This window comes from Manacus candei, unplaced genomic scaffold, assembly GCF_025592945.1.
Source record: "Manacus candei isolate 608988 ecotype Guabito, Panama unplaced genomic scaffold, ASM2559294v1 h1tg000056l, whole genome shotgun sequence".
NCBI classification, from domain to species: Eukaryota; Metazoa; Chordata; class Aves; order Passeriformes; family Pipridae; genus Manacus; species Manacus candei.
The window spans coordinates 3,558,714-3,582,861 of record NW_026138104.1 but is presented as its reverse complement, the minus strand read 5'-3'; the positions used below and the strand labels follow the sequence as shown (position 1 = coordinate 3,582,861).

The 24,148-nt window shown below is 39.5% G+C and overlaps 2 protein-coding genes across 4 annotated transcripts in view; both read left to right on the top strand.

Moving 5' to 3' along the window:
- Positions 1 to 24,148, top strand: part of ITGA8 (integrin subunit alpha 8) — a 361,437-nt gene that overhangs the window by 204,125 nt on the left and 133,164 nt on the right. The gene's annotated exons all lie outside the window — the stretch shown is intronic.
- The window catches only part of FAM171A1 (family with sequence similarity 171 member A1), an 88,544-nt gene that overhangs the window by 40,484 nt on the left and 23,912 nt on the right, over positions 1 to 24,148 (top strand). The window contains exons 2-4 of one of the 3 annotated variants that reach the window (XM_051802559.1): positions 10,636 to 10,863; positions 16,707 to 16,799; positions 21,815 to 21,973. In XM_051802559.1, the coding sequence (XP_051658519.1) occupies positions 10,636 to 10,863; positions 16,707 to 16,799; positions 21,815 to 21,973 (480 nt within the window). Of the gene's footprint in view, positions 1 to 10,635; positions 10,864 to 16,706; positions 16,800 to 19,986; positions 20,979 to 21,814; positions 21,974 to 24,148 lie in introns of those variants that run through there. The other 2 variants (XM_051802560.1, XM_051802561.1) reach the window with 2 other exon arrangements.

Sequence of the window (24,148 nt, the reverse complement as noted above, 5' to 3'; positions counted from 1 at the left end):
ATTATGATTGTGAATTTGTGGAAGAACCAGTAACTTCTGATTTACATAATTGACTTCCAGTGTAGTGGAATAGAAAGTAACTTTTTAAAATTCACAGTTTTAGTCTGATTATAATTTTTTTCTCATGAAATCTTAACAGCCCTAAAATTAATCCCCTGCCAAGAATTAAAATCACCGTGGCTGTTATGGTAATTAAACTGATGCAAGTTTTGGTTGCTGAGTCAGTTATGTATTCTCTGCATATATATGCAGTCATCATAGCTGAAATACAGACAGTACAGCAGCCTGGTTCAAAAATATTAATTGAAAAATTAATTGACTTGGATGAGAAGGTTTCTACTGTGTGATTGAGATTGGATGAAAGAGTAGACAAAGGGCAATAATAAATGGCCGTGTGTTAAGCTGCAGATGTTTTACTGTGTTAGGATGAAGGGAACTGTAGTGGGTCCTATTTTATTTGAAGTTCTTATTCATTATCTAGAAGAAGATCAAGATCACAGGTTAATTAAATTTTTAAGCTAGTCCAAATGAGGAAATTTAAATATTGTTTGGAACAGAAAAATCTCGAAAACATGGAAATACAGTAAATATTTTTGGAGAGTAAGAAAGTTTCAATATTGATAAGTTGGGTGGTGATTAAATCCAGGTGCTATAGTGAGAAGAAAATAGAAGTTACAGCAAGTGGCATGTAGAAATGTTGATAAAAGCAATCCTTTTACAGTTAGGAGAAAACAACAGTAACCTCCTCCTTCCACCCAGCCAGAAATACCAACAGGATCGTAGAGGTTTTTGAGTGTTCAAGAGCGGTTGTAAACACTGTGTAGTGCCTGTGCAGAAGTCCTCACTGCTCCATATCAAACCCTTTCCTGGCATTGTCACAAGCATCCTGTCCTTATGGAGCCAGGAAATTTAACTACTGTGGTGCCAGTATGCAGCAGGTTGGGAAGCATTTGGGAATCAGTATGGGATTTGGGAGTAATGCAGAATAAAGGTCTGCTGCAACTGTTCATGTCAAATACTGACCTCAACCTTGCCTAGATCAGGGGATGGACAGGCTTCCCTTCCAAAGTGACTGTAGGGGTACAGTGGAGCTAACCTTATTGCCCATGAACCAGCAGGGATGGTCCTGAATCCCTTCTTTCCCTCTGCCAGTGTTGCACTTGGCCACCACTCTCCACCCCCACACCTGCCTCTTCTGCTGATTTTGGCACTTGAGGCTGTGTTGCTTCAGCAGTTCAACCTGATAACTTGGCATTGAGCCATTTGATATGTTAGGCCGGTGCTGTGCTGGGTTAGTAAATGGAACCAGCACAGTGACAGGTCCAGGGAACAGTAGGACACCACAAGACAAGGAGCAGGAGTCCATGGCCAGGCCACAGAGATGGGAAGGGATGCTCCTGGTTTTGCTGTGGAATAGCTGAATAGTAGTGCTGCATTCCTCATCACCCTGCAGAGCTGTCTGCTCAGGCTGGCTGGGCTGAAGAAATGAGGTTGTCACCATGTGTAGTCTCACCTATGATTTAATTTTCTTGTCTGCCAGCTGGGGATAACCTCTCCAAGTGATTATAAATTGACTGTTGACTTATTTGAAAAAAAGGAATGTGCAAGTGCCTATATAGAATTTTAACACAACAGTTTGCCTCTGTACCTGTATGAGTTTACATCAGTGGAGTACTGAGAAAAGTTTGCACTGCAGGCTGCAATGGGAATGTGGAGGGTTACTTGAGATGGATTTGTTTCAATTGTTACAGTGGTTTGTTTAAAAACAAACAACTTCAGTAAAAATACACTCTTCCAATGTTATATCTAGGTTTGCTTCCACAATAGGTTTTGGAAATAAGTAGAGATTAAAGCTGCTTGGAAATGAGTAAAAAAAGTGCTTGTCACCTCCCTGCCTCATTGCATACACATTAGATCACTTAAACATGGAATACATCTACTTTAAATTGCTTTCATCAGATGCATAGTTTTATTAATAGAGTTAGGATAAAGTTGTTCTGAGAAAATGTAACACATCCACTTGTGGCTAAGCAAATCCAATCTTTCCCTTTCTGCTCCCCGCCAGACTGGACTGATGATGCAGTAGGTATAAAGTTGGTTTAAAATCCCTTGGAGCTGCACAGTGGCTGAGCTTGATGTCATGTTATCCTCAGAGCTGATGTTGCAAAATCAGCTGTGGTCTTGTTTGAGTCAGTGGAGAACTCTAATGCTGAGCAACTGGAAAATATCAGTGCATTAACTGTTCATTCCATATTGATCTCCAAACAGAGTTTCAAAGAACTCTATTATGAAAAAAGAGGGTTTTAAGCAGGGATTACTTTTTCATGACTTGTAAAGAATACATTATGCATGTGGCAAGCTAAAGCTTTGAAACTCAACTTCCATCTGCGCTCCATGACAGTATTTTATTTAATTCCATGTCTAAGAGACAAGGTTTGGAAATGAAATTAGTTTGTGTCATGCACAGTTCCTGTAGAGATCAAAGGCAGACCTGTTAATGCAACTATTGCTATTCATGAGTTTCATAGCCATGTGAGTTTCAAGTTAATTATAAATGCTTGTTTAATCACTTAACAATAGGGTATCAGAGTCTCATCTGGGCATTATGCATATAGCTCCCACTTTTTTTAATTAAAGCAAATTCCTACCTTTTTTCCCAAGAAATTAATTTTGGTGGTAATGCTCTAGGCTCTAGCAGGTCAGAATATGCAAATCTTCTTTTAAATGTTGGACAGTTGCATGATGAATGTCTTTATTTTATTATCCTACAACTGCCCCTCCCTCCTCTTTGAGTACATGGTTATGTAGTAACCTGGTTGTCACTGTACATGGCATAAATTGCTTTAGTTCATATACTAGAGTTCTTTTTGTGACATTTTATTAAAATGTGTGTGCATTATCCCTAGGAGTTAATGTATTTTGAGATAAACTGATGTATTTATGATTTTAGTTTCCAAATACTTTGTTTAATAGATTTTAAACCCAAAGAGGCAAGGAGGACACCTGTCTGACCTTCATATCATAGACCACTGCTTTATTCGAATACTGAGGATTAAGTCTAATTATTGGATAATTAAGATAAACCATTTCAGTCCCCTGGAAATTAAATTCTTGTGCACTAGAGGAACTAGTGCCAACAATGCCTGAGGCACTTGCAGCAGCAAGGAATATTTGATGAGAAATGCAGATGAATCAACCTGTGCTGCAGAGAAGGGTGAAAAAGCCTCAAGTGCCATCTGAGAGCAGCCTCCTTCACAACCTGGGCTCCTGCTTGTCCACAGAGCTGAGCTGAGCAAGATGAACAGTTGGAGCATCACATGGGGGCTTCTCTGTGTCAACTCTCGTTGCACCAGGTCTCTGCTGTTTCTGAGGAAGAGCAAGGGGGAGGAATAAAAGGAAAATTCAGAATCATAGAATCAACCGAGTTGGAAAAGACCTCCAAGATCATCCAGTCCAACCCTTGATCCAACACCACCATGGTTACTAGACCATGGCACTCAGTGCCACATCCAGTCTCATCTTAAAAACCTCCAGGGACGGTGAATCCACCACCTCCCTGGGCAACCCATTCCAATGTCTGATTACCCTCTCTGTAAAGAATTTCTTCCTAATATCCAACCTAAACCTCCCCTGGCACAGTTTAAGCCTGTGCCCTCTTGTCCTGCTGCTGGTTGCCTGGGAGAAGAGACGGACACCCACCTGGCTACAACCTCCTTTCAGGGAGTTGTAGAGAGTGATGAGGTCTCCCCTGAGCCTCCTCTTCTCCAGGCTGAACAATTCCAGCTCCCCCAGCCTCTCCTCATAGGACTTGTGCTCGAGTCCCTTCACCCAACTCATTGCTCTTCTCTGGACATGCTCCAGCACCTCAATATCCTTCCTGAACTGAGGGGTCCAGAAATCAGTCAATTGTGCATTTGGGGAAGAAAGTTCCTTCTTGACCTCTGAGGTGTGAGTGTTAAAATTATAGACATCAAACTGCAAGTACTCAGTGTGCAGAGGACTCTACTGATAGTCTTCCCCATGACCTGTAAAGCACAAAAGTGTTTAGCAAATTCTTATTGCTGTGCTAAAAAGAAGCACCACAGATGACCATTTGGGTTGGCTTCATAAATGTTCTAGAATCAAGCCTTAATTCTCTTAACCCTTAACATTAATTTTAAGCCTTAATTAAACACCTAGAACTAAAATTAAAGCTATTAAAAAAATTAAGAAAATAAATCTTCCCATAGCCTGAGTGAATCCACCACCTAGTAACCTGTTTTCTTGTTGCACCTGAATTTGCTTAGGTTTTGGCTGTTGGCTATTGGCTGTCCCTGTCAGCAAGACTGAAGGTCTTCAGCTGACTTGTTTTTTACGGTTTCCCTGGTATGCACAGTGACCCAGCCTTCTCGTGCAATAACAGGTCAGGTTCTTCAGATGGCCAGTACTAGGGCTGCTTCCCGGTCCCCTGGATTTTTCTGTGGCTCTTCTCTGAACCTCTGCTTTCTAAATCTTTTCTAAATCTGGATCTGAGAACCAAGCCCTGTTGTGTGGTCCTTATTAGAGTTCTGATCAGTGCAGTAAGGAACTTTCTTCTTGATGCCAGGACTGCAGCAGCCTTGGTATAATTTGGAGAATCACTGAACAGGCAATGAGCAGACTTCCTGCATTCTGCCCTCTGCATAGTTGGATTCCCTGGAAATCAGTGGCAGACACTCACTCCAGTTGAAATCTTGGTCGCCTGTGGTGGATGGGAAAGTTGTGTAGCACCACTGATTTTCCTGTAATGAGGACCAGAGCTGGTTCTGAACAAGGGATACCATTGTCTTTGCTGTCAATCTTCTGCAAGCATGCCTAGTTTGCCACTTGAGGTGGTACCTGTGTACTTTTGGAGGCATGTTACATACAGGTTTCCTTTTCTTCATATGAACTTACTCTGCTGCTATTTTGAAGTGTGGTTGTCAGTAGAACCTTATTGATGCAGCACATTAGAAAGATATGATGATATGTAGATGCTTGAGTTGGCATCTGTGGCTAGGGGATGGGGAACACTCCTTTTTCTAGGAAAATGTTTTTCTTTAGATAAATGAAAATCCTATTGTTTGGCTGAGGATTGACCTCACACATGGGCAAAAGGTTAAGAGGCAGAAAGGCTTATCCATTTGGCATGTAGGATTCAAAGCCAGGCATGTTGCCAGTAAGCTCAGTCAGAGCAGAGGATACAATTTTAAATAAAGTTCATAATGGCATTTTTCAAATGAGCAGGAAGTTTTCTTTTTCTAATCAAAACCTAGATAATTTAAATATCTCTTTCTTTGGTAATATCCTGACATTGTCCATGGATAAAGGACCCCCAAAGGAAAAGCGAAGTGATAACGGCTGCCTGTGTCAGCCTATTCCCAAAAGAGATCATCTGTCCAGCAGACGTCAGTGGGAGTCTGCCTGACAGAGGGGTGTGTGCACAGAAACCAAATTGCAGAATTGGGATCTGAATAGGATTGTGATCTTTGATTTCCAATCTGTGTCATAATTTTTCTCTGTTTATTCCAGTATTTGAGATCTGACAGTTTGCCTTTGCTCAGATCGCTCAGGATTTTTCTTTCTATGTTACATTACTGATTTAAAAAAAACCCAACCAACAACCAACCAAAACCCAAAACCACCAAAACCCAGTGCTTTTCATTATTCAAGGATTGGTTATAGAAGACAGCACTGAGGATACCAGTTCTGAAGGAAACTATTCCCAAACTCAGAGTTCACAGCAATATAAAGAGCAGTTGTGAGTCCAAGAAGGGGTTACAACTGCAAAAGTAGTTGTCTTAAGGTTAATTGTATTTCAGGGGAGGCAATAGGGTTCATATAGCAGATGGCACAGGAAGGATTGCTCAGAGAAAGTTTAGACGTAGTAAAATCTCAAAATCAGATTAAGAAGACAGATGGGATTCTGGATTAGAATGCTACCATTTAAGGGGTTTTTTGTCTTTTTTTTCACTTTCCCAAATTATAACCTTGAAGATACTAGAGTTTTTTATATAGCTTACAATAAATTTGGTACTAGGAGACTGAGAGGAAGTTACACAGTAAGCAGCTGTTTTCATGGTAACTAGTAGTTTTGGTTTGCACTCATTTGAAAAACAAGATGTTATTGCTTGAAAGAAGACAAAGGAACATGACTGTAAGAGAAAAGACTTACTTGCTTGAGCATACACATACATCAGCCTTGATCTCTTTGTGGAATTTACCCCTGTATTTGCTGGTTTTATTTGCTGTTTTCCCACTAACCTCTTTTTCCTGCTTTGCTTTGGGGTTTTTGAAGCAGAATTGCAGGTTGCACTATTTAACATCTGTAAGTGGCCCATTCCTACCTGCGCTTCTAGACAGGGACACGCAGGCTTTTTGCCCATCCAGGAAGGATCTCTTTGCCTGTGGTTTATTTTCTGGAAATGAATGGTTATCGTAAGTGGCTCTTGCTTTGGACATGAATCTTTCCTGTAAGAATATAATGACAGGGCACATGCTAGTGGTGCAGGCAAATGACTCTCCTCTCTACCTGTGCCCACCTGTGCTGCACTGCAAGCCAGCAGGACAGCATGTGCCAGGACAGCCAAGGTCTGAAAGAGTCACATTCACACCACACCAGTCAGGACCCAGGTACATTAGAAGGGCTATCACTCAGGCATAGCCTGTCCTGAATGTGACTGGCTTGTCTGGGGAGGTGAGAGAGATCACAGCTGCTGTGGGTAAATTCATCAGCTGGGGTCTGTCACCTCAGCCACCTCTGCTTTGCTGTTGAATGAAAAAACTTCAGCACTTTTTACCTTTATGTCCCCTTCTGCCCTCCAGGACCTCACCAGTAGCTCAGAGCAAAGCTCCTTCACAACTTAGTAATTAAATATTCTTGCTGTACATACAACAGTATGACAAATCTGTGGGAGAATGAAAGAGGCTTCTCTTTAGCAGTTCATGTTCTCGGAGTTTATCTTCTGCAGTGCTCTCAGTTCCCTGCCTCCATCGTGTTCCCTGTTTACTGCAGATGTTCTTCCTTCTCTGAGTTCATGTGTCCTTAATTCTCTGTGACCTCCTTGCTGTGGTAGGCTGTAAAACTCAAGAATAATATATCTGTTTTGCTGAGAGTACCAACTAAAAAATTTACCAGATATTTTAAACACTCTATTCCTCAGCTAATAATGAGTCTTCTAAGCAGCTTTTTCTAATTAATTTCTTGTACTATACCTAATGTTTCAGTCTAAGACCTCCCTCTTAATTTGAGGTCAGACTGATCTTGGGTCACTTGCTGCCCCTACCCTTCTCTTTTATTTCCCTCCTTCAGTCCTCCCGATTTTCAAGAAGTGTCTGAATATGCAATTATGAAACTGACTGTCTCTCTTTATAGGTTGTTCTCATCATATCACTGTTTGAGATGATGTTTTCTTCAACAATTTCCCTCCAGTTTTAAGATTTTTATTCCGTTGCTGTGGAAATTTCAGTGATAATGCAGGTTTAATGTTCATGACTTTACTGCTGCATTAGATAAGAAAAAAAGGGAGCTGTTGTGTGGGAGAAAGCTCTGAATTAAGCAAGTAGTATACATTTCACACGTATGTCAGGGAAGATAACACATGAAAAGGAATTAGGGTTGTTCAGGGTGCTAGAATTTTCTCTATCTTCTCAGGAAAAAACAAGTCTAAATAACAAAAAGAAGGAGAAAAAAGCTCAGTGTCTGATCTAGGAACTGTGGTTTGGAACAGCAGTTCCAGTCTGTTGCCTTTCAGGACATCAGTCTTCCATCTTGGATGATGACCTTTGTTGTTTCTGTTTGGAAAGAGGATTTTGGAAACCCTTAAATCCCTCCTTACCAGAGAGAAGGATGCAGACAGAAATCTTTACATAGCTATGAAGGGAAGGATAAAGAAAGTTCCTACTGGAGATACTCATGGCTAGCTCTCTGATTTGAGAAGAGAGACATGGATTTGTGTATACAAAAGAATTTTATCAGTTTTTATCTCTTAATCAATTTTAGTAGTAGTCTCTATTCTAGAATTTTGGTTGTCTATAAAGAATTAGATAGATTTGATACTTCTGTTGTTTTCTTACCTTCTTCCTTAATTAATATTTAATATTCCAGAGCTTCTTGGTTGCTTCTTATATGTGGTTGTTTTAGAAAACTAACGTGTTACTAAAATTGCTAACAGCAATGTTCAGCTTGTCCTGTTCTCTTGCTTCCCCTTTAATGCATCACCCATTATTCTTAACCTCATCTGTTCTTCAGCATTCTTTGCTAGGCAATTCAAAGTGGAAAATACTAAGAGCACAGCTATCTGACTTTGGATCTAAGCATATAGTTCCTGCACATTTTGAAAATTAAAATTTATATTGCCTTTTGTCCTCATGTTTGTAAATACATGTACAGTTTGTAAATACATAAATACATATGCATTCCTCCTTTGATTAATGTGGCTGCCTTTCACATGCACAAGACATCACAAGTTTCTTGGTGGTCAAAGCAAGGTTTCTAAGGAGGCACTCTGTATGTGTGCACCACAGTGTATGGACACAGGTTTTCAATATACATTGTTTGCTTTGACTACTATATGCAAAACTGGGAAGAAGTCCAGAATCTTTAATAGCTAGAATGTCTTTCATGCTGATCCCATCTAAATTGGCATCCTCTGTTGCCAAGTTCTAAAGTGAGGGCTGTGATGATGATGACTTTCTCTAATGGGGTTTTTGTTCAAGGCTGCCCAATATTTGTATTTTCAGTACTGCAGGATTCAGACAGAGGGTCTCAGCTTATAAAAGGACCCAATATATTTCTGGCTCAAATGCCTTTAGGACAGATGTGCTGATGTTTTTGTATTAAATTCTGACATCCTTTTAAAATTTTATGCTGTTACGCTATGTTTCTCAGCATACTCAGTTGTGTCATTTCACTATTGAAACTCAAAACAGAGATTTTGTTCCTTGTTGTTCTTCTTGGTGTTTTGTCTTGCCATATGCAAGTTCTTAAAATTGTAAGGCACAGTAGTAATAGAACAGAACTGTACCACCAATACTGTTCTGTAGAAATCAGTGTATTGGTTTTAAGTATATATGAAAAAGGGGTCACGCTCTCTTTTTCTGGGCATCACATGCAGAAATGAGTTGTGCATGGAGTGTAAGCATCTTGCTTGTGAGAGATTTAAGTCCCCTGACACAAAAAGAGAGTTGGCAAATACCCTCTACTACCTTGGGGAATGTAGTAAGCTGATGTAGGGGACTTCATGCAAGAACAACAGAATTTTCAAAAATTAGGGTAGGAATGAGAGAAAGGGGAGAATGGGAGAGAAGAGAAAAGAGGGAGGGAGGTATTCATTTGGGAAAACAAGGCAACTGGAAATGAAAAAAAAAACCAAGGAGTGTCTCAGTAGAGGCATTGGATCATTGCATTTAAGTCATAGTTATTGCAGAAAGTCAACAGCTGCTACTTTAAAGCATGAGGCAGAGCAACTATTGCAAGCACAGGAAAATAATTGTAGATATGGAGGAATGCCTTCCAGAGGGACTGTCTTGCACAAGCCAGTCCATGTTATGTTACAAAAGCCTGGTGACACAATGCATGGAGTGCCCGGAGTGGGCAAGTATTGTACATCTGGAAACATTTAAACTAGTAATTAGTTTCTGGAAAAAATGGCAAATTACTCAAGGAAAATGTAGTCCATTGTGTTAGCTTCTGAATCATATCTGCAAGATGTATGATTCTCCTAGCTGCCTTAACCATCACTTCTTTGCTTCTCACGTTCACCAGTAGTATGTGGGGACAGATGATACAGTAGTGTCAGGGCTGATAGGCTGACACTCTAGGGGCTCTGACATTTGGGCAGAAATGTCACAGAAAAAGGGCTGGTGAACAGAGAGGAGGAGGAAGTGTTCCTCTCTTCCTCACTCCTAGCACTCTGTATCCCACCTAGTTGTCCTGTGCTTTGAGGACATAGACCTGATCTTGTGGGATTTCACCACCTTGGTTAGACATCACCAGGGAAGTCTTGTGCCAGCTGGGGCAATCTCTCCCACCAGAGTTCTCCACTGTAGCACAGCCTGCTTCAAAGCCCACTTTCTTGGGCTTCTGTCACAGCAGATTTCCTCTGTTTGCTACAGGGAGAGAATTGTTTTGGGGAAGGGGTGAGGCAGCACAGCCCACTTCCAGCCTTTCCCTCTCCCCACTGGTGCTGGAGAAGGCTGGCAGGAGCAGAGGCACCAGCAAAGTAGGGACCTTACATGCCATCCGTGACTAATACATGATGTTTGATAGCACACACATTTAGAATTACAATAGTACTGTGTGATTGGTGTGTTGCCCATCAAAAGCAATACTGGCTGCCCCTGGTGATGTGCTGCCCAACTACATGTGGGTCACAGGTGGAATACAGATGCCTCCACAGTTGAAGTTAGCAGTCGGGCAATAATTCAGAATCTGGTCTTCCCTGTGACAGAATCTGCAGTGTCTCTAAAGATTGCCTGCCTGAAATGGAGAACTGCAGGCCAGTACAAGAGGTTGTCTGTGGCACCAAAGTGTCAGAGCCCAGTGTCTTTCCAGTCACTGGTGTGCCAGCATGTTCTAACTTCTGCCTCCTGCAGAAGCTTTCAGATGATAATTGCTGTGGTTGTTTGTCATTACAGAAGTAACGCTGAAGGTCCATGTAAGCGATGCCAGCACACATCAGCCAGTAACTGAAGCCTTCATTGAGATTTTTACCAACCAGATCTCCATTGCATCTGGAACCTCAGGAGCAGATGGCACTGCCTTCCTCAAGTTTCAGTATAAGTTGGGCAATCAGCTGATAGTGACTGCTAGTAAACATGCATATGTGCCAAATTCTGCACCATGGAAACCTGTAAGATTGCCTGGTAAGAGATCTTTATTTTTGTTCTGAGGTAAGATTTTGCATCTAAAGGAAGTTACACAGTTTTGTATGATGTGTATCAATGCTTGAGATCCTGGGTGGGAGGAGAAACATCTGCGCCTTTCAAAAATAGTAATGTTTATTCCTCAGTTAAACTGCAGCATCAGGGCTGTGCAGAGATTCACTCTCCTCCTGGCTTGTCCTCAATACAGTGCTACATCAGTTTTCAAACAACTGTTGGTGTTCTTACAGCTCCATAGGAAATGGAAATCCATCCCAGATCTTTTTCTTTATGGGAACTCTGTTTCCAAGAGCTTTGTTTCAGCAGCTGTGAGGCATTCATTTGTTTCTCCCCCAAGGTGTAGCAACAACTGTTGCACTGTAGGCTGTAGTGTACAAAAAATGTCCTGCCCTTTTAGTTCTTGGCCATGTCCATAGGACAGTTTTAATCTGCAGTTATGTTATCCAGATGTAAGGATTTTTACTAACTTAATTAGCATGGTTTGTTTCTTCCATAGGCAAACAAATATAACAGTAATACTTGCATGTCAGTTTTTATCAGAATGCCTCAAAATTGTATGGAAAGGGGGATACTTGACATTAGTTGTATGTGAGGGAAAAACTGAGTCATGAAACTTATTTCTGTACCTCTAAATAGAAGAGATTGAGGGTGGCTTTCAACCCTTGAGATGTAACATCTATATGAAGGTCACATCCCTAGTTTCATCTGCCTTTCCTCTAATTCCCAACCACAGTCAGAGTCCAAGTAATTTGGGAACGGTCCTATGCTTTATTGTACCCAAATCACACCTAAGTATCACCTCAGATTTGGTAATTAGCCTGGGCCAAAGCCATGACAGGTTTTAAGTGCACTAATATTTAAATAGTGTACATGTTCCCAGGGCAGAGTTGAATTCCATGCCTTGGCTCTATTTTATTTATTCATATCAACATAGCCAGAAGGACTGCGTGACTTGCTGCAAGGTCAAGCAGCAAATATATTTTCAGAAGGGGAAAGGAACGTGAATCTCTTCAAACTCAGAATTATGCTTTAGGCATTTCAACATGCTGTTTACTTATCTGCATTCACTTGCTTCAGATAAGATAAGACTGACTTCTTCTACGTTTTCTGTCCTGTATTCTGCCATGTTTTTCAGCTACTTAATGGAGCAGCAAAGACTAAGCCAGGCTCTTTGGAGTGTAGTGAAAGAATAAGAAGTAACTGAAATGAGTCACAGCTAGGAGAGTTTCAAATAAAAAAAAGGCAGTAATTCTTTACAGCAGCAGTAGTCAAAGATTCTAATTTCACAACCCAGAAAGGCTGTGAAATTTCCATCTTTAAAGACATTCAAACCTCTACTGGATACCCCTCTGCTTGGTGGAAGCAGGTGACGTCCAGAGATCCCTTTCAGCTATAATTGTTCTGTCACTGTTCAGAAATTTCCTTGGGGTTTTTTTCTATCTAAATAAGATGAAGTGCATCTTCCTCAGCATACTTCATGTGCTTTTTAAAGACAATCTTAAATGATTAAAGCATGCAATAACCTTTTCTTGCCTTGTGTCTCTTGTCTTTCTTACTCATACCCTAGATCTTTTGAATGCAATGTACTCTTCCATAGCCTGGAGTTTGTTTGGTTAGGTTTTTGCTTGTTACTTTTTCTTAAATATTGGTTTTGAGGGAAGAGAATGAAACAGGGCATTTTTGTTTTAGTAAGTCATTGAAGTTTAAAGAGCAGTAATTGTATAGGTTCCACAAAATCTTTCTTTCCATGGCTGAAACATGAGCTTAACTCAGAAAATAGATTCCTTTCACCTCAGATTCTCAACCATTGAAACCGGTAGGTACTTTGCCATTGATTTAATTAGAAGTAGAATCCTTTCATTTGCTTTCTGTACCTTGAACTTAATCCTTTCTTAGATTAAAGAAACAACAAGTTACAACTTGATACACCCCGTGTAGACTTAATAGGGTTGTTCTTAGAATGTCCTGAAAAGGGATGTGGCATAAAAGTTGAGGCCCAAGATAATTAGGCTATTATTTCTTGTATTGACTAAGATGCCTATAGTCTTTAAAAAACTTTCCAATAACTGTTTGTATTTAAATGCCCTGTATTTAAAGGCCTATCATGCTTGTAATCAGCATAGTAGTTAGAAGTTAGAAGTTTTGAAAAATGAGCAAGTTGTCTTATTGTTATTTTTTAAGCTGGTTTGAATGAAGGGGAACAGGCAGCATATCTCAGTCTTCATTCTGCATTGTGCAGTCTGGGCACACCCATACAGCTGGATCCTCACTTCCTGAAAATGCCTTTTGACAGTTCTAGGAGCTGTCACCCACAGAGCAGATCCCCCACTCGGAGCAGTGTTCTACTCATGGCAGTGTTTTAAGCTGATGTGCCATCCTGTGTGCTCTGGGAAATGAACTATGGACATATTTACTTCAAATGTTGAAATGATAACCACAAGCAGGGCGTAGGTTTGAAAGCTATAAGATGGTAATGTGTAAAGTACTGCAGCAGAACTTTGCCAAAGGATCAGGATTCTCCCATCACAATCAATATGCAGTAGTTATAACCTTATGCTGAAAAGCTGTGCAGCCACTGAACTTGTGATATAATTGTGATACCTTCAAGAAGTAAGCATCGAGGGTTTTCTGTTCTCATTTGGCAAAAATGAACTATTCTTATATTAACCAAAATAATTACTAACTCTTTGCCACTTAAGCAGGAGGGTTATTTATTTACGTAGTGATAAATGGTAGGAGGAAAAGATTAAGATCGCTTTTTCCATTAAAATATTTATCAGCAGAACCATGATTCCACTTCTTAACAGTTCATTAATTTAACATCACTTGAGTTGTTGAAGTGTTCGTGATGGAAGCTGTTTTCATCAGTCTGCTCTTAACTATGCATAGATTTTTCTTTGTAAATAATTTGGAAGAATACATTTGTGATGGGTAATACTTATTTAAAAGGACACTTTTTTGGACTAGTGTATGCAGTGAAGAGAGGGCAGTTGCTGAGACAGCACAATTCAGACTAGGTGGTAGGGTCAGTGTCATGGTTTAACTCCAGCAATCAGCTAAGTACCAGGCATCTGCTCGCCCCCACCCAGCCTTGGTGGGTGGGGAGTAGAATCATAAAAAGGTTTTATCAACCATGGGTTGATATAAGAGCAGTTTAATAATTAAAATAAAGTAAAATTTTGTAATAATAATAATAATGAAACATAACAAAAAGAGAGTGAGGAGTAAAACCCAGGTAAAACAAGTGATGCACAATACAATTGTTCAGCCCATTTCTGAGCAGCAGTTGACCCCTCCCAGACAACTCCCCCCAGCTTATATACTGGCCAGGACCTCTGTGGTGTGGAGCATCCCTTTGTCCAGTTTGGGTCAGCTGTCCTGGCTGTGCTCCCTCCCAGCTTCCTGTGCAGCTCCTCATTGACAAAACATGGAGAACTGCAAAGTTCTTGACTTAGAGTAAGCGCTACTCAGCGACAACCAAAACATCAGTGTGCTGTCGACATTATTGTCATACTGAATCCAACGCACTGTACTCTACCAGCTGCAGAGAAGAAACTAACTCTAACCCAGCTAACCCAGGACAGTCATGGGAAGGCATGGCAGAGGATGATGCTCATGGTATTTTTGGGAGAGGGAGCTCATCTGGAATAGTTTAGCTGTAAAAATAAGGTAAAAACTGAGAAGGTGGAGTATAGTATTTCAGGACTTGTCCTTGGTGCAGCCACTCAGGGAAATGTGTGTCCACTTCTGGATCCACACTTCAAGGAGAATGTTTAAAACTGCAGTTTTATCAGGAGTGATTAAAAGATTGGAAGGTATGGCTTACAGGGAAGGACTTTAAAGTGCTTAATTTATTTTGTTCACTAGAGAGAAAGTTCATGGGGTAATTTGATCATAGTCTATCAATACCCTCATAGAGAACAGGAAACTGGTAAGAGAGAATTCTTCTGTCTAGAGGGCTTGTGTAAAAAGATCAAATGGCTGGAAATCTAATCTCAATAAATTCTGATGGGTAAAGAGGCACATAGTTTATCCGCGCTCATAATTATTCACTGGAACATTGATGTTGTGGTGTGTTCTTCACTGCTGGACACCTGTAAATGAAATTTAGGTAGTTTTTCTACCACATGTTTTCAAGTTTAGGTACAGCTGTTGAATCTAAAGCAATAATTAATTCAGGGAAGGCTGTAGTTATACAGGAATAAGGCTGGATCATCACTGTCATCCTTCTGGCCTTGAAGACTATGTCTTTCTGTCTTTGTCATGCTGAGAAATGATTGTGCAGAAAAGCCCTAGGGAAGTTTAGAAGTTATATATTCATTATAGTCTGGCATATGTGAAAGAAGATGTTGGCATAGTTTACTGTATTGAGCTCCCCAGGGTGTCTAAATTATATTAGCTTTCTTCATACAAATTAAGTTACTGGAGTAAAGACAAACAAATTTTGTAATTGTGTGGCTTTAGTGCTACTTATGCTAGGCTTTCTTACTTATGTTGCTTGATGTGTATATCTGTTTACATGTAGGTTGTTGGAAAGAAAATTCCAGCTGTACTTGCAATAACTTATTTTAGTTTATTTTAATGTTCATTTGTATTGTTAAGACCATCTTTTAGATGGTGGTTCTTATCAGTGTGTTTCTCCTAGTTTCTTCTCCTTTCTCCTTTACTTCTTCTGAACACTAAAATTTCTGATCTCTAAAAAGAGAATATATTTCTTAAAACAGAAAAACAGTAGTCTCCCTGTTGGTAGCTAACATTTATAGTGGTTCTTGGATTAAGTAATATGTAATAATTTAGGGGAAATTGATGAAGTTCCAGAAAATCAGAAGAGTTTGCACTGTTCTTCTACTAACTGGTTCTGGGAATGTCTTCCTCAGCTTGTGGTCACTTCAGACTGGGATGAATACTTTCCAAGTGCAAATGTAGGATGCTGCCCAGTTAACAAAAATTACTGGTCTGCATTAGTCTTCTCCTTCTGTCTTTGAAAGCCACTGGTGGACTGTAGGCAGTCATTCTCCTTACTGTTTTCATGGATGTGGGAGTCAGGTGTGCTCGGTGGCTAACTCCTTCCAGATTTCTGGTCTTTTGGGTCTGAAGAACTCAGCGTGAAATTAAATCCTGTTTTTCACTCTGCAAAGATGTGTGTGCATATAGACACAGCCCCCCGTAAGGAATGTCAGTACCCACTGCAAAGGGAGGTCCTTGCAGGCAGACTTCTTGCAGCAAATATCATTTATCTGTCCCCTTTTGCACCACTGGTAGGATGACAGTAGTTCTGCTATATATATAGCACTTCTCTGGTGTAGGTGGTGACTCAGCAAGGACATGCTGTATTTTAAAGCAAATTATTCTGACTTATTCATCATGCTTTGCCTTTCTGTATGACTTATGTAAGCATCTCAAAGTACTTAAAAGTTAGGTTTCATTAAAATCTTTCTGAGGTAAGAAGTATAGCCATTGTACAGAAAAATAAATCAGCCAGACTGAGTTAGTGTTTCTCTTCTCTTTATGTAATGGCATGTCTTTCTGTGGAGCTGGGAATTGCTCCATGAAACCCTGCTTTACACTGTGCACTTCTGTACTTTGAGCTACTATGCAGAATGTGCAGGAGGCAAAGCGTAGAACATGTTGTTTAGTTCAATAATAATTACTCTGGCAATGTAACTGGTTTAGAAAGTGTGTGTGGTTTCTGTCACGTATACAATACGATTTTAATAGTTTCTGTGGCCTGCTTTTGCAAAAATGTAGAAGAAAGTAAGTGCTGTTGTTGGGTTATGTTTATAAGAATTTAAATATATCCCACTTAAACCCCTTCTCTCCCACAGTGTTCTCTTCACTGAGCCTCGGCCTTCTTCCTGAACGCTCAGCTACTCTGATGGTCTATGATGATGTAGTCCAGATAGTCTCAGGATTTCAAGGTATGCTGGCTTTTGGAAGTTGGAATTGAAATCTGAGGGGCACTAAACAAAAAACCTGACAGCCTGATACTTTCTGAGCTCTGTCCTGTGGGTGAGACTGGTATTCTGTGGGGAGTTCTCAGTTCCCTGAGGAATGCTTCTCTGTGGGATGGTTTTACCAAATTAATAGCTGAATTCATCGCTAGCTGCTGTGACTAGAGAATTCAAGTTACATGGTAATAAAGGAGTTGGGACTTCAGTGTGCTATTTGAGAGGTAGAGATTAAATTTCGTACGCTATCTGTTGGATGTTTTTTCATGTAGCCTCATTTAACTATCCTTGCAGTAGACATTTTGTGATGTTCTTATTGTCTAAGAATTTTCTTTGGTTCCATTTTGTTTCTTGCTTCCTAGTGTGAATGACTTAAAATTTTGGGCACAGAAAAACTGAAAATTTATTGTATCTGCATTGTTGTATACCCTGTGTAAACTTGTTTTTCTTAAGTGTTTCCTTGGACCCTTTGTCAGACTGCCTGCAAACACACATAGTACAGGATGAAACTTACTGTTTTAGAAAAATAAAGTTTGAAAAACTTCTTTGTAAGGCCAAACTCAGATGTTAAAGCAACTTTAGTATCAGTCAGATGAACAATGTTTTCTGAACTGCACAGTAAAGAATACAATATTCATCTGACTTAGGGATCCAACCTAAAATAGTCTAATTGATGTGATAGCTGAGGTTAACAAAAGAACAGAAGCTTTAAAAGATACCTTGATGAACCAGAACAAGGGGACCTCCTTTCTGTGAGCACTCTTATTGTGCATAAATGGTGTCTTATTCACATGTCTTATGCTTACCATCATTTTAAACTCTACTGGATACTTAATAAACAAGGGAATACTGCCCTCAATAATATTCCAAGATAACCTTGTTTTATCTGAGGGAATATGATACAATTATGCCTTCCTGAAATTTTTTTTTTAGAGTTAGAAACCATCCAGATGCAATAGGCTTTTCATTAATGATAGCACTAGATGTGACTGGAGTTGAAAAAGCATTAAACAAATTAGGTAGCTGATGGAATGCTCAGAAGAAGCTGGAGAACAGCACAGCTGCTGTACATATATTCTGCAATTGGAGACCTGACATTGTCTAATGGGGTAAATTAGATGGACGGTGAACTGTGTTGAACCACAAGGGCTTCCATTAGGCAAAACATGAACCATTGTTTACCAACAGCATTCTACTATCATGGTGCATTAAATACTCTTATTCTTTTGCAAATGTGCTAATATTATACAATTAACTGAAAAAGGACAGTATTTTCATGTTTACAGCTTCCTTCAAAAAATAGGTGATACTTTTAAAGGACTAGAAGGACATTTAACAGCTGAGTGAGACTCCTAAATATTTTCCACATGATGTTTCTCCCTTCATTGAATTGATCCAGTGTGTTCCCAATATATTTAAATTTGAATAATATTACTGGTTTTGCTGGGATAGTAGAGAAAGAGGAAGAAGTTGGTACCTCGGGTATTCTAAGGGTTGGAATTTGAACTCTCAGCCTTGCCCAGTAAAATCTATTTTATAGGTCCAGTCCACATTTCTTTTCTTGAGAATTCTCTTGTAATGAAGCCTAAATGAAAGACAGCCTAGACATTGTTCCAGTATTTGAATGGAGGCTCTCTAGTCTTGATCCAAAATCCTTGTGACCTAGTTTTTCTCTGTTATTTCTCCAATTTGCTTCCCAGTAACCTCGTGCTGCTTCAAAAGAGCTGATCAGGAATTACCTTAATGCAAAAATGAGAGCAAACCAGAACTCATTATACCAGGAACAGGCTGGCAACACTGGTGTTTGAAGCACCAGTCAAAGGGAAAGAATGGCCTGTCTTAGTACAGTAAGTTACCAATTGCATTTGAATAATTAATCAAGCAAGCAACTTATTATGCAATTGAGAAGTTTGTCTGAATTGATGCAGGCAGCTTCATTTTCATGATGGCATTACAATCCACTGCTGTGCTCTGTCAGTAATTGTGAGGGATGGAGCTTGCCAGCCACTGGGTCATTTAAGTTATTTAATACCAGCACAGTGATGAGCTGAACTTCAGCATTCAGTGAATGGGAGCTGTATGGGGACCCTCTGTCTGCCTCTGACCTATGAAACATGAGACATAATGAATCAGTGAGACTTCACATTTTACTTCACATGGATTAAAGCTCAAATGCTAGTGTTGTGCCACATGTCACACATCCAGCATGACAAGAGGTGCCTTACAGGGACTCCTTGAGGTTAACATCTTCACTGTGCACTGGCAAACTGGAGCTGACAGCATTTGAATCATGGCTGATATGTTGACAGTGGGATGTTTAAAGAAGATCAGTGCTCAGCAGTCCTTTACCTCACGACACTAACCAAGTGGAAAGAGCTCACATGCCCATTTTAGACTTGAATGTATTTGGGTGCTATAAGTAAAAAATAGGTATCTTCAGTAATAGAAGCAATACTAGTAATCCACTCCCAATGATAAGTGATGACTTGTTGAAAAACACTCTAAGAGTCTGGTCAGCACAAGTTTCTCCAGTTTACCACTTCTAATTCCCTCAATAAGTCTATCCCCAAACATATGCCCCAAAGTCCGCTATGACCTCTGGTAAAGGGGTACATTGGATTATCTTCTAGCAAGGTGTTGAGAGAAGGTGAAAGCCTTAGTAGCTCCTTCCCTCACAAGCCTTTCACTGGTGGCTCCTGGTCCTCTGCCCCTTTGAGGTCTCTTGCTGGGTGTGGGGAGACCCAACTGAGAAGATGAGGGGAAAGTCAGGATGAGTGACAGGTTTTGGGTGAATATCAGTATGAAGGAGTTTGTTAATCTAGGGTGTGAGTTAACTGCTCTACACTGATTTATTGTATGTGTATGCACTATCTACAGAGGAAGCTCTTTCTTCACCCTTAAAGCTTGTATCCAAGTTGATTGCACTGCTTGTTTCCTGCCAGGTTTGGGGCTTAGATGTAAGAACACTTTTTGCTGACTGCAGAATTCAAGGCCATTGAGGTTGGCTTCCTGAATCCTCCTTACCTAGTTAAAGTCTGGCAGCTCATGGCTCTCCCAGTACTAAAATACAACCATTTTTTTAGTAGAAAGCCCATAAACTACTGTATTACAGACTCAACAACAGTTATTTTGTTTTTAATTTTTCATTAGCTGGTATCTTTGGAAATATAATACCACTTCCTGACTACTTGAATAATGTATCTTAACCAGAGATTTAGGCAGAAAATCCTAAAATTTTACATCGAACTGTTAGTGATAATCCTAATGCCAGTTTCTTTGTTGAGGTTTCTTTTTTCCTGTTTTGTTACTGTAGATGTTTATCCCCATGGGCCTTAGGAGTCTGCTCAGCAGTGCGGTCGGAGGTTTCTAGGTACCTGAGCAAATCTGTCCCTGAGGTACAGCAAGCTGCTACAGCATTGCAGAGCACTCAGGAGATGAGTCTTTTCTGAGTTTGTTGCAGCCAATTTATTTAATGTTTAATATTGTTTTCCATTTAAGTCTAGAAATTGGATAAGGGAGATTTCTTCCCAAGTCACATGGGTGCTGTTTAATGACTCTTTTAAACACTTTGGATGCTACCAGTCTTGAAAGCTTGCTGTAAACACTTAAATGTTTCAGTAATTAAAAAAAAAGTAATTTTATAGCTTTTTCTTGCAGAATTGTCAAAGAAATGACAGCTAAACAATGATCAGCTCTTTGGAGGTACTTACACAAAAATTTTTTTGGCCTATACAAAGGTTTTTTCTGTTGAGTTTTATGTCTTCTCATAGCTAGAGTTCCTGATAGAAAATTATGCAAGAACATGTTTCAGTCTCTAGGTTAATGACACTGGCAGTTATAAAGCTTAGGAGCAAGTCAAGCTCTATTCTTCCTCACAGTGAAGCTACATGTAACCTAAAAGTGCTGCCAGAGACTAACAGGGTAAAAGATGCAGAAATATATTGAGTTGACATCTTTGAATTGCATAGTCAAATGTGAATTAAGAAAAAAACTGCATGCCTCTTGATTTTGTGCTGTGGGAAGCGTTCTGTGAGTATGCAGAATGAGCTCTGGAGAATACAATAGCTTTTGATTTAAAAATTAATTTGCATGTTGTGCACACAAACTTGCAGATGGAGTCTTGCTGTGTGTTGCTAAACAGTATTAATGGTGAGTATCCTTTGAAAAAAACTACTGACTTTATAAACTGGGATTTAAATGAGACATGAAAGGCGTAGTGCATGAAACAGTCTTAAATCATATTTCAGCAAAGACCCTTCAATTAACACCTAGTGATCTTTAAAGAAACACTAACAGTATACAAGACAGAGGAAAAGAGAAATCTTACATGCCAAATAATCTGGTTCTGTTTACATGTGTTCTTTGTGTGGGAAAACATGGAAAATCTTTTCACTCAAGGTTTATCAAGTGAATCTTTTCTTCCAGTGATTTAAATAGAGTGAATTGTTTCAGTTCTGGAGATAGCCATCATGGCCAAAGTTTTGTAAAAACTAAATACAGAAATTACACAAGTTAATTGAGCCTGCAGGTAGAATTGTCTCTTAGAAAATAATTTGAAAGAGTATAAAGTACATTTATCTTGCTATTTCAGAAAAAATAAAATTTAAACAAATATGGTGAACTCGATACCTTTCTAAGCTATCACGTGCCCTACCTCTAAACTTAGTTTTAGTTACAGTTATACTCATTAAAAGAAGCATGTAATGAAATTGGAGGTGATCTGGGGAAATAACATAGTCAGAAAAGTTTCTGACATTAGCTACTTCCACACTTTTGGTCTGTAATACTTGTGAAGAAATAATGACAACTTTAAAATAAATGTAAAAATACTGGTTTTCCCTCTTTTTCATAATAGCCTTCTAATGTCTCTGTCCTTCTCAAACTACTGCAATTTATAATGAAAAAAATGTACAAGTTCTTCCATAAATATGAACACCTAAATATTCTGCCCACCTTGGATATAAAGTCACTTTTAATATTTTCAGGTGCACGGACTCAGCCACAAGTTCACTTTCAGAGAAGATCTGTGAAATTACCAGAGAACACTAGCTACAGTGATTTGACAGCATATCTGACTGCAGCCAGTTCACCCTGGGAAGTGGACAGTTTCCCTTATTTGCAGGGATTAGATGGAAATGGAACAGGTAACCCACTACTTTGGTTTTGCTCTGATTTCATATTGGTCCAGGGCTTGACTTTTGGTCATATAATTTTTTCCATTCCCCATTCCAGCAAGAGTTCTTTCAAATTTGGGTGACATGTTAAGTTCAAATGCCCTACCAAAATACTGTTCCAATGAGCAAGAGGGCAAGGTCGGTTATCCCTTAAATGGGGCCACTGAATAGCAAATAGGAAAACTCCTTGGCCTTGGGAGATCAGGAAAGTTGGTTACACTTATAGTTCAGAGCTGAGTCTCCAAATGCATTGCATGTGCACATACAAGATTCAAGATTAAAGTGTAGGAACAAGAGAGAATTTAACTCAAGGATACCATAGAATTCTTGTTAATCTTTTTTTCTAAAAATAAATGAAATGCCTATATGTCAAGGATTTAATACTGTATTGTTTCAATGGCCTCGCTGATACTTTTAAATCTAGCTTCCAGCCCAGATGTGCAAATTTGTCTAGCACCAAAGGGAAAACAATGAAAATTCATAGTAAAAACACAACCACTGTTAAATTCACAGTTATGATACATTTCTATGACTGCAACTGCCTGTTATTCTTCCACTTTTCATTCAGTCTTGATTGAAATAATTGGTGCTTTGTAGGTAAGAGAAAAATAGCAGAATCAGGCACAAAAGCCTTCAAATTCTTAAAATGCTGGTGTGACAAGGAGAATAATGTTTTCTCTGTGCCTGTATTGGGTTAGAAAGATATCAGTGGCCATGCAGTGTAGCAAGAGAGATTCAGGCTAGTGATTAGGAAAACCTTGCTATGGTGAGGATAGTTTAAGCTGTAGAATCAATTGCTTGAGGGTGTTGGACAGAGTTAGTGACTTGTGAGAATGGCATAGGCAGAGCTGAGCCTGCTTTGAAGCAGGCTGAATATTCCCTTGAGGTCTCTCCCTGCTGTTTCTCAGGATGCATTTACTTGTGATGTGTTGATCTAAGTGACTTTGAACACTGGCTCATGTGTGTAAACGGTATCTTGCTAGCTTCTCCCTTCTTCCCTTTGTACAAATCTGCATATCTCCTTTTCTATTATGAGAAATGTATCTGGTACCTTACCCCCATCCTTCTGTCTGCTCCAGTGAGTACATCTTATCCTATCTCATTCTATCTCTCTGTCATTTTCCTATTCTCATCTTCAACCTCCAATTTTCTCTGACTTTTCATACTCAGACACGATCAAATATCTCTATCCTTTTTAAAATGAAAGAATTCATTTGATCTCATTCAGTTGTCTACTTCCTCATCTCCTTTCCTTTTATCTCTAAACCAACTGAAGAAACTGTTGACAACGTGTGTGGTATTTCTCTTTCCCAAATCTTTCCTTAGTACTCTGCAACCCATTCTTGCATTTATTTAGTGAGAACAGGTCTTGCCAAGGCTTCAGGTGATTCCATCTCATGGGAACAGCACAACTATGATATTGTCCTTCTCCTGTTTTACCTTCTATCCCCCTATAAAATATATGAGTGCACCTTTGGCTTTTTAGTCTTCTGTATGCTTGCATGACAGAAACTTTTTTACTTGAGCATAGGGATTCTGGATTTGACTTTTAGCCTTCAAGTAAAAGTACATCACAAAAGACCAAAATGATTGGCAAAGAAATGGCATTTAATGGGGTTCTAAACACAAGAAGTGCCTTGTCTTCTGAATACTGTAGTATTCCATATAATGTAATACAGACTACAAAACACAAGATATTGTAATATATACTATAATATAGGTAAAATGTCCTCGATCTTTAGTAGAAGTTTCTCTTGATGTGGAAACATGACACTTTAAAACCCTAAAGTTGGATTGACTTTCTATGTCTGCATCTCCAAGTGACTTAGTGAAGACTTTGCCTGGAAAACTTCTGAAGGAATAAGAAATTAGGTCAATACCTGCTGAGGATTTTTTAATATTTCTGTTCTCAAGAGAAAAAAAAGTACAAATTTTAGAATTCCAAAAACCTAGCATTAATTGGCATGGGAAATTTGGGAATTTGGCAGAACACTGCCTCTTCCCTCTCTCCCACCTCTCCTTGCCCCCCAGTTACTCCTCTGTGCTTTCACAGTTTATTTACATATCTGTAGGGTTTTTGAGAGGTCCCTTCATTTGTTTCAAACAGATCAGTTCTCTGGCTAGTATTTGTCCAGAGTAGTTTTA